The 10,768-nt window shown below is 36.7% G+C and overlaps 1 protein-coding gene across 1 annotated transcript; it reads right to left on the bottom strand.

Annotated features, from left to right (window-relative positions):
• Nucleotides 1–4,002: 4,002 nt before the first annotated feature.
• On the bottom strand, nt 4,003–8,849 carry LOC103777478 (homer protein homolog 1-like; the record flags this gene model as incomplete). Its single annotated transcript, XM_008945032.1, has 2 exons — nt 4,003–4,095; nt 8,718–8,849. Coding segments are annotated over 2 exons (225 nt in total), but the record flags the coding sequence as incomplete, so codon positions are not given.
• Between the last annotated feature and the right edge of the window lie 1,919 nt (nt 8,850–10,768).

Here is a 10,768-nt window from a genome sequence, read left to right on the forward strand (position 1 = left end):
TTGTAAATAAGTTTTGTACTTCTACAAAGAAAAAGTCAACAGTTCATAAACCATGAGAATTTTGCCCAAACCAAACCATTTCTTGCACTAAAAAATACTGTGATTCTAAAACTTTTCAGGCTATAGCTATTTCTAATAGCCTACATTTGAAGGGCTCAGAATCACAGATGAGACTATTTTGAGTAAACTACCGCACAATTTCAGAAATTAACTGAGTTCCTAATCTGAAATGACTGAGATGAAAAGTATCATCTACGGACAGATTCTTGCTTAGAGAAAAAGAACTAAGGTTCAGACTCCAGTTCAAGAGTGATGATGGAAGACTGCAAACTGCAGAAACTGGTCTTTTTGCTTCTGTACTTTAACCTATTCAGGTTTGTTCAAAAAGGAAGAAAAAAAGGAGAGGGGAACATGACAGTTTTCCAGTTGTTGCTTCATGCAGCTCAGTGAACTCCAGATCAAAGCGCTGCTCTTTCAGTGCATGGGCACATTTGTAACTGAAAACAGACCATGGGTGGCTTGTCACTGTAAGATCCATGAGTTTATGACATAAGCAAAATAATTTCCTATATTATAAAATGGGTCTGGGAAATAGAAGGTGGCACAGCAAAGGAGCCAGTATTTTCATTTTATATTAATAAGAGCATTGCGAAGTTTTATTACCCAAAGCTGAGTTAAAGGGACACCAGATGGGGTGCCTATGGGCATTGGTGGTCTTAGAAGTACCAAAATAGACAACTTTTTCCCAGACTGAAGCCTCCTGACATACAGAATATTAATATGTAGTATGTATTAATACATAAATCCACCCTAATAAAGATGGGTCTAAAGTACAAGTTCTCTTAACACAGAAACAGTGCCTTCCTCTGGTTTTCAAGAAAGCACTATCACGTGGAGGAACGTGAAGCAGCGTCTCACTTGTAATTTCCTCATTCAGGCTTTCTCTGGACAAGTTAATTCGTCTTGTGGTCAAGGTAAATGGTGACACTATATATTATCCGTACCCCGGGAAATTAAAGCAAAGCCTTCTGGTACTCCTGCTATTAATTAGTTGTAAATTGGGCTATGTGTGGTTTTATTTCTACTAAGTGTTTGACCCACAAAAAAATAAAAAAGCACCAAAGAATACTGGCCATCAGATGAAACCATATATCCACAATATACTCAGCACTGAACTACTACTTCCTGGCCACTGAAGCACTTTTCTAGTGGAAATATCTAGCCCAAGAGTACCAACAATTTGCTAAAGCTCCTAACACCTTAGAGAAGCAACCTAATTTCAGGGGACTTAAGAAAAGATGACTGTTAAGTTTTAACATGGCTAAGTCTGGTAAGTACTTGAATTGCAAATACATACTCTATTTCTGGGATATTTCTTTATCATCTCATTTTCTATTTCTCCTTAGAAACACAAAAAGTTTTTTGCAGGACATTCAGTATTGAAACTTGCACATACCATTAGTACAGCAAACAGCAAGTACCCTGTGCAGGGTTTTGTTACACTAGGTGTAAAGATAATAAAGATTCAATCTGTAGGGACATACTGAATGCAGAAAAAAGCACATGTACTTTTTCTCTTCTAGAATTGTGTAGCAGAGAGGGTGGGCAATGTACCATATCTAGTATTTTAATTCAATGATAAATAATAAGAGCATTTTTTAAAGCAGTACCAAAAGAAATGTAACATTTTATTTAAGTTATATATGTACACTTCCCAGCTTTGATATACAGTATCTTCCTACCTGTTACTAATTTAATGCAAAAGCGTATCTGCCAAGTTCAAGACAGCAGAGTGATTGACACTTGTAGCTAACTGGGTTACCATTACTGAGCTCAGTACTCACATGCTAGGACCCAATGTCTTTCCTGTCAAAGCTTCCTAAAAAAAGCCAGGTTCTTGTCAAGCTCTGACTGGCCACAGAAACTATTTCCTTTCTCTTTCACTCTCCCTCTCTGCAAAGGATCACTAAGCCAAAGGGGAAAAAAGAGCTGTAAAATGATTGAGAAAAGCAAGACTTAAATTATTTGCCTTGCAGCCACTTTTTGGGAGATGATCAAAATGACAGCAAGCACTCCTTCCAATGCCTCTGGAGTCCCATCTTCCCCCTCCACTACCAAGCATCCACCTCCCCTCTAGTCATAAATCTTTGAATGAGCACCATGCAAGTGCTGCAGTTTGCCATGAAGGCATTGCTCCTCATCTGCTCCAAACCCCAAAGTTCCTGATTCAACTCCCTTCTCTCTGCGGAACTCGTGAGATGCATTAAGTAGGTGAAGACTGTTATGCTGATGTGTCAGCACTTGCACTAGCTGTATCTTCCAGAATAATATACTAACGTATGAACACAGTGAAAAGCCAAGAGATTAAATACGAAATTTTTCCTAAGTGTGCAGTAATTAAATTGCAGCTCTCAATATGCATTCCAGAATTGCTCAAGATAACATTTCTGTAACTGCCTTTAGTATAAAATGTTAGGTTCCAAGCATAAAAGGAAATCTGTACAGGAAAATGAACAATATAAATAGCTTGTATCATTTAAGAGAAAGCTTTAACTCTGGGCAGCTGCTTGATGAAAGCATCTTCAAATATATGTCTAAACCAAATAATAAGTCACTCCATTTGACAGTGTCTGACTTAACTTCTGAGTCCAGATTATTAATCAACATGTCAAAAGAGAAGCAGAGTAATTCTTTTGCTTATAATATCAAGTAACCAGAGGCCTGGCTGAAGCACTTCAGTTTCTAAAGCCAAGTGTATATTAGGTTATAGAATTGAAATACCTACTTTATTTCTATTTATTTATGGAATTTATCAGAAACGTAGAGACAGCCAAGAAAATTAATAAAATAAGACTGCCTTATTTTTTTCCTGTTACAGAAGAGCAAGCAGTTTCCCGTTAATATCAAAAGCCAACTTAGCACTTGGGCAAAATGCCTACTGGGAAAGCAACATGAGCGTGGTTCCTTGTGTATGTTCTTGTGGTTTCCTCTGACTTCTCTTGGAAGGACATCAGCTGTAGCTTCCAGGTGGCAATAAAACTATTCATATAGCAAGTTTCAAACTGCCTGCCATCCTTGTTCCACCAAAGATCAGGAGCATACTGCAGTGCAAAGCACCCAAGAGCTTCAGTTCAGTGAAAGACACCCTTCCCCCCCCGAAAAAAGACTGAGCTGCATTAATCCTACTCACTCAGGAAACTGTGCTGTAGTTTAAAAATTGCTTCATCCTCCAAGAGAAGGAACTCCCTTTATCTTCACTATTGCTCAGAACAAAGAAAACAGCTACAGATAGAGCCAGAAACACTGGGCAGAGGGGTGGGAGTGGACGGGCATAAACGCCTCATCTAAGTTCTTTTTTATCAAAGCAAATTCAAAGTACTAATTTTCAACTATATTATTTTTGGGCATGACTAATGTAATTGTGACTATATTAATTTATTCACTTATTAGGCCAATATTAACAGAGTTCATGGTTTAAGAAGCCTTTTATAAACTCTCCTTTTACATCATGGCTAACTGTAATAACACTTCAGAACCTGCATGTTAATCTGTCATCTTCCTTCAACTCATTTCACAAGCAAATACAACAGAGTAGGAAATAAGTAAGAACAGTCTGCTGGTTTAACTTTGATTTTTGTTGTATGATGATGTCTGAGTCTTCTCTAGAAGTCCTTTACAGTGCACCACCTGAAGCTTCACAGATACACTAAGAGAGGTACAAAAGGTGTTTACTATAGATTTACTTACTTAACTGATCACCATCTTTACCCGTTTTCCAGGGAAAGGAAGGAGAATAAAAAAAGGCCAATTTTACTTCAAAGCAAGTCCTTTGACACTTCTGTAGTTTATGTTAAATGTATTCTTAGACTACTTCACACTTGCAGCTGACTGTTGTGCTTCAGGGAAGCACCCTGTTCATTTGTAAAACAACATCTGTGTGTAAGATACATATAACTAGCACAGATATGAAGTACTAGGCTTGAATCAGGCAATAAGACTCACTTGAGATGGTGTACTTGTTAGCTCCATCTTTTCTTGGGATTTTTCCTTCGCTAGTCGCGCAGCTTCTTTGAATTCCTGAAATTTTTCAGCAAACTGAAGGTACATATGTTTTTAAAAGAAGGAAAAAGAGAAAGAGTAGGCGTGAAGTAGTACATTGCATGCAGAACAGAATGCTGTACTTAACATTTTACAGAGTCAAATTCTGTCAGTAGATTTTAAAATTTTTTTCTCCTTATTAGATATTCATGCAAGTTGAGTTACACAGTGATACACCTTTCAGTACCTTTCAGACATAATGTACACTGTTTGTATGTCAGGAAAACTATGATGTAACAAAGTTTGATCTATTTCTGACAGTGTTAAAAAAAAAAACTCACCTAAGAGATAGTGAATGACAGTGACAAGCTTTCAGATTCAGGTTTTCCTTTCCTGACAACAAACAATCTGGCTCTGAAGCACATTGTGGTCACTATCGGCCTAGAGCTTTCAGTGAACTTCAATCTTTCACAACTGTAACAATACTGACTTCTTCCCAAATTTTAACAGCATTTATAATTTCAATGGCTGTTTATGAAAGCAGCAATGCAAGAGTGAGTTAAGTTCCTTTGTTGATTGTTAACTGACATCAGTCAAATTAAAGAATAAATTCCATCAACAAAATACTTGCATATACTGAACACTAAATTTAAGAACTGCACACTGAACTGCCATATAATGCTTGATTTCTATGCTATGTGTATCTCTTCCAGAAAACAGTTAAAGCAGTAGTTTAGAATTACATGAACCTTTAAACTTGTGAGATTAAATCAATTTGTTAAGAATAGGGCCTGGTTTCTCTGGCTAGAGAAAAAAATTTGCCTCATAGGTCTGAACTTGGCACTACACTAATCGCTACAGTAGCCAAGCATTTGTTTTTGTCTCCTACTGCTTTTATATAGAACATTATCTTATTATGATCAGCTTAAGACTGAAACGATTCTGCAAAAATAATGGAAGCTTCACCAACAGCTTTTAAATCTCTTCAGCAGCAGCATACAAAGAAATTGCTTTTCACTGCATGTACTTAGAAGGAACAAAGCCTACCTACCCTTTGCCTGATACGATCTCTACAAGTATTTTCAATCAGAACTTCACTTGCTATGCAAGCCCAAAAAAAACATCGTTTTCAAACTTCTCCTCCCAGAAGGCTATTAGTATTTGAGGAAAGATAATTTCTCTCCACTTTTATCCTATTTTTCACCCATCAGGTTACTTAAATGCTATATTCCTGAATATAGGAGACAAAAGATACTACTCTGGAAGTAAAATCCAACATTAAAGAAAAGGCCTCAGAACAGATGATAAAACTGGCACCAGATCACCAGAACCGATTTAAGACTTGCACACAGACCTCAAAGTCTGATAAGTACCCTCTTATTTAAACCAGCTTTAAGACCAGATGATTGATAAATAGAAAACATGATGCTAAGTTTTAGAATAAATGGCTGAAGACACACAAGGCAGTAAATACCACCTTCCGTATCACAGTGGTAGAAACCATAAAATAATATATAATAGAAAGATAAGCAGATAGCATTCTGAGAAAGAGCCAACAAGGCTAATGTCAAGTGATAGCAATCTCTTGATAAAATTCCTGAGTAATAAAGATGAGAGCTTATGGTATGAAAGGGAAGTTTCTCTGTAGGATTAATATTTTAAGGAAAAGATGAAAAGTTGTAAAGGACGACTACAAGTGGCTCTTGTAAGTATCTGTGATGGCACTATTGCCATTTAGCGTACTCTAAATTCACATGGAATAAATCAAGTCAACTAACTTGAAGGAGTAAGACAGACAGCAGACATGAAAAGAGTATTTCCTTTCATACATCAGGATACTATCAAAAGCACAGACAGACTTATACTCTGAATAAGAAAGTAATCACATTTTTTTCTGAAAATCATAGGACATTCTGCTCCTCCTACTGCAGCAACAAAAGAGGGACTCTGCTTGAAAATCCTGATCCTGTGAAAAGAACTTTCTTCAACGTAAGAATCATCCTTTAGGTATCACTGACTTCTGATGGAACAATCTTGAGGTGAATTTGTGGTCTAACATTGAGAAAAAGTCTAATAAAGATAAAGAAATGTTTAATTTTCTTATGCACTGTTTGTATGTGAAGTTGATTAGAGTGACATTAGTCTTCTATCACATATTCTCACTCCAATAATTCCCAGTCACAATAAAGGTACAGAATGAGGGTTACTGCTATTGCACTTCACACTTGTAATTAATTTAGGAGGACAAATGCACATCAACCCAAAATACATTGTCCAAAATTCAAACACTTATTGTAAGCTAAGCAGACGATCTGAGAATCAACAGTTTATTCTATCAGCTCTGATTACTTGCTTCGTTAATCTGCTGAAATCAGTCACAGACTAGACTAATTTTTTTGTGGTTCAGGCCGTTTTTTGCTCCCTGGAACTTTCAGTATCTCACTGGGGCCCAGAGACACTACTGCAAGACAAACTACATGTAATAAGGTTGTTCACTGAAGGACTTAGATAAATAAGATACAGAGAAGAAGTTTCAGAATCAATTTTTAAGGCAACTTTCTGAAGCAACCTTTTTCTGAACATAATAATTAACACGGTTTATTTGTGTAATATTTAGCCCTATGACTAATATCTAGTATGGATCTGAACTCTAAATTAGATTTCAGGTCCTACAGTGCTAGCTGAACCAAAGAGTGATCTGGTAAACCCAACAACAGTGCCAGTGCACAGAAGTGAGAGTTAGTAATCTGAGCAGAGAAACAAGACAAGGAAGAGAATGTGATTTCTCTAAAGCTACACAGCAGATCCAGGGATTCTAATTCAACTTTTCTGATTCCAAGACCAACATATCTATCAACCCCAGTGACTGAATAGACTGTAATCAACAGAAAATTTTCTTCCATCAAATACGTTTATTAATTTTAAAATATCACGAAAGTTTTATCTTTATGAATTCTAGTAGCGATGATCAGCAATTTCAACTCACATGAATATGAGTTTGATAATTAAGATAAATACAATGGGAACAGTTGGCTGACAAGGTCCTGAAGACTGACCACCATAATCTTCAGAAAGTTTGTGACTGCTGTCTTTCTTAAGAGATTTCCATATGCTCAGTAAAACTGAGTAACTGCTATTCAAACACTTCAGACAAAAATCTAAAAATTTAAAATCTAAATACTTAAGACAAAATATCTACTGTAGCTTTTCAGATTATTTTTTCAACATGAAGTTTTAAGCCAATGGTACACTTAAAAATTTTAGATATTTGCTTGAGGGCAGTGAAAGAATGGGATTGAAACAATTATAATTAAGGCATTAAATCCCACATGGGGAGAACAAGAAAAGAGTCAAGGATAGAACAGATAAAAAGCCAAAAATATTTTCACTGTCAAGAACAACCTAGTGTTTAAACTCAGGCAGACAGAGTCTGCATGACTATAGCGTGATACTTAGCCTCCGAAGGAGCATTCTGTAACTAAGGAAAAACTAGTCTGTGAGAGAGGTGTACTAAATTAGCATTTATGCTAAATCTATTGAAATATTAAGAAAGGTTATTAACACATTATACACCAATTTAAGCAAGTGACAAAGTTTCCAGTTACACTGAAGCAATGATAGGTGCACAAATACACATGAGATGTGCATGTGGAGATGACAGCTACCAGACTATGAGTCCAAACAAAGTAAATGTACTGGTTCTCATTTTAATGGCTAACAGGCCCATGCTTATCCTTGGATAGTGACAATTACTTTCTCAAAGGGGCTAGTATAATTTTTTTTAGTAAAAACAAGCCAATCACTATTCTTTACTTAAAAAGGCACTGTACATTCCTTTTTTTTTTTGCACTTGGGTTTCCAGTTCTTTTGTGTACTTCAAAGATGAAAATTCTCTGACTGATATAGAGACAGCTTCTTAAACTGAGTTGAAATTCTGCATGTCCAGACAAATGACAATGGCTTGTACAGGTTTTTGAACTCATCTACCAGAGCAGTATCGATGGAAGCAAGTGTTGTGGAAAGGGCACTAAAGGACCTATACCATCAGTTTGAGAAACAGGGGTTAGTGCTTCTCCTCAGAATAAGATGTACTTCTCTCCTGCACAAGTAGACCAGAAAAAAAAACTCATGTATGGCACAGGGTTTCTTCAGTAAACATTTCAATTTTATTATTCCAACAAGAAAATGTTTTCTCTTATACTGGATGTATTTCCCCCTGGCTTTAGTTTAAGCCTGCAGACACTGAAATATCTGTAATTTGATGCACTAGATAGTAGAAAAGTGAACATAGCTTAGAAGACAAAAATATATCTGAAGACTACTAACAATTTGTTTTCTAGGTCTAAATATAGAAGAAACACTAAATTGCCTCCTCCTTTAAATTCTATCATGAAAAACTGCAGAACTTTAAAAAGAGAGAAACCAAATAAACGATAATTAGAAAGTGTTAAAAATACACATTTTGATAGCTTAAATCTCCTTCCTTTCATCCATCAGTTAAAATTTGCAGATACCACACTTTATCTTGTTTTTTTTTTTTTATATTATAAGGATCAATACAGAACATTTTTTTAAAATTATTTTTAAATAACAGTGGTGACCACTGAGTCAATAGTAAGAATCAAATATTCTTGAGGCACTTGATGGCTAGCCGAATGGTTGCCACTGGTCATACTTACTTTTGAAAGGTGATGTTCAGATGAAAATCCCAAGCCGTAGACTGTATTCGCCCTGCTGTCTGCCCACTGGCCAAACTTCTGTGATGTTTTAGTAAATGTCATGTTGGGGGTGATAGTGCTATTAATTATTGCCTGAAAAAAAGTAATAGTTGTAAAAAATGGGGTTTATGGTTTTGATATTTTTTTTGAAAGACTACTCATAATTGAAAATGCCAATATTGCAGTCAACTCTCTGTGTACACTGAATGAGACACACTGGGAACTAGGGAATAGCTCTCTAATTCAATCACAGCTAAAATTACAAAAGTACAGTTTTTTTTTTTTACATACTCTGTAAAAGGAGCAAACGCAGGGGGTTGGGGGAGGTGGGGAAAGACAATACACCTGTTTGCAAAGCCAAGCAGTCATTTAGTAGTTAGCCAGTCTGAAAGAAGTCCTTTAAAGCACCTGTACAGGCTAGTGATACTAGAATGGAAGAACTAGCAAGTCCGTTTTAAGTTCACAAATGTACTTCTTTGTCCTATAAGGCAACGCCTCTCAAGGCCCACCATAAGCTTCCCTGTTGCACTCACCCCGCTCTACTGCACATGCAATTCTCCCTGGAAAACACGCATGAAACAAGAAGCACAATTTAAGCTTCTGTACTAGAAGAATGTGGTTCTCCTTCACACACACACAAGCGTACTTAACAGTGAGCGGGCCATACAACAACTATAGAAGAGCTACTCTCAGAATAATTTTTCTTCTCTAGATCTTGTTATATACAGGATGGAAAAAGGATATCCTTCAGCACAGAACCTTCCACCAATGTAAACAACAAAAAAAAAGTGACTATATTTTATGCTGGTTCCACTAAGTTTTACCAAGGATTTCAACAGTATTTCCCTCACACTGAAGTTTGTCTAACATATTCTAATAATGAGATGTGTAACTGTCCAGCTGACTTAAACTATGCCAGGATAAAATCTTAGTGACACCAATGAGTTCCATTTAATTAAAAAACCGATGGGTTTTTTTGATGATACAGTTTGCAACTAGCCAACATGAGCAAGAAAGACTAGTCATAAACACAAAGATGTGTATTTGAAGCATTTCAGCAGGCACATTTTCTCATTCATCTGATGCTACTAAGAGTTTCAGCCACGTTTTTTAAATAATTCACAACCCTTTTCATGAATCACTGGTCCTTCCTAACACCAACATGAAAGAGAATGTCCTTAAATCTTCCCAGGAAATAGCATACAGTATGAGCACTACAATTCAGCAAGAATCTTTCTTACAGGCTAGTTACTGTGCTCCAAAGGTTATTGCCAGTATGTGTCCTCTGCTGTCATCTTAACAGTACTGAGTTGGCAATCATTTGAACATCAGGATGCATGTTTCCTGCTTCCATGAAACCATCATACCTTACTCCTGGCAGGTTAAAGCCAGTGGTTACTGAAGAACCCTAGAGCAGCAACAAAATCCACAGGGTCCAACACATCTTCTCCATCATAAGCAATGAAACCTTTCTTCTATTCTTTGAATAGCAGGAGCTATGCGGATGTATAGAGACTAACCTTATCTTCTCAGGATGGTGACAGTGAGAAACTTCAACATCAGAGAGAGCAAAAACTGCTCTCCAAAGCCTGACTTCTTCTAGAAGTCAAAATCAGTCTATAATACTTGTGTGAGCTGGCCTTCTGGGTGGCTATTAAAGTGAGTACTTGTGGAGTTTACTTAATATCCTTTACTTTTGCTGAGACTTGGGTAGCACTAGAACACACCTACCATGAACATAAAATTTTCTCTGAATTCTACAGGGCAAGCCTGAAAAATTCACAACTGAAGGGGCCAGCTAAGCCCACAAATAGTTCTCGTGTGCATATGGTGATCCTCAGATGAAGTGGTAAAAAGCATTGCAAGAAAGTTCAGAAGAACACATTAAATTGCAATGTGTAGAAAGACAAGCATAGACACTGCAGCAGAGATGAATCTAACAAAACTGGCATCTTCTGCAGTGACTCTGGCAGCTCCACTATACTTGCATTAGATTAGATGAGCAAAGCTGG

The sequence above is a fragment of the Merops nubicus genome, unplaced genomic scaffold (genome assembly GCF_000691845.1).
Source record: "Merops nubicus isolate BGI_N331 unplaced genomic scaffold, ASM69184v1 Scaffold54407, whole genome shotgun sequence".
In the NCBI taxonomy this organism is placed as follows: Eukaryota; Metazoa; Chordata; class Aves; order Coraciiformes; family Meropidae; genus Merops; species Merops nubicus.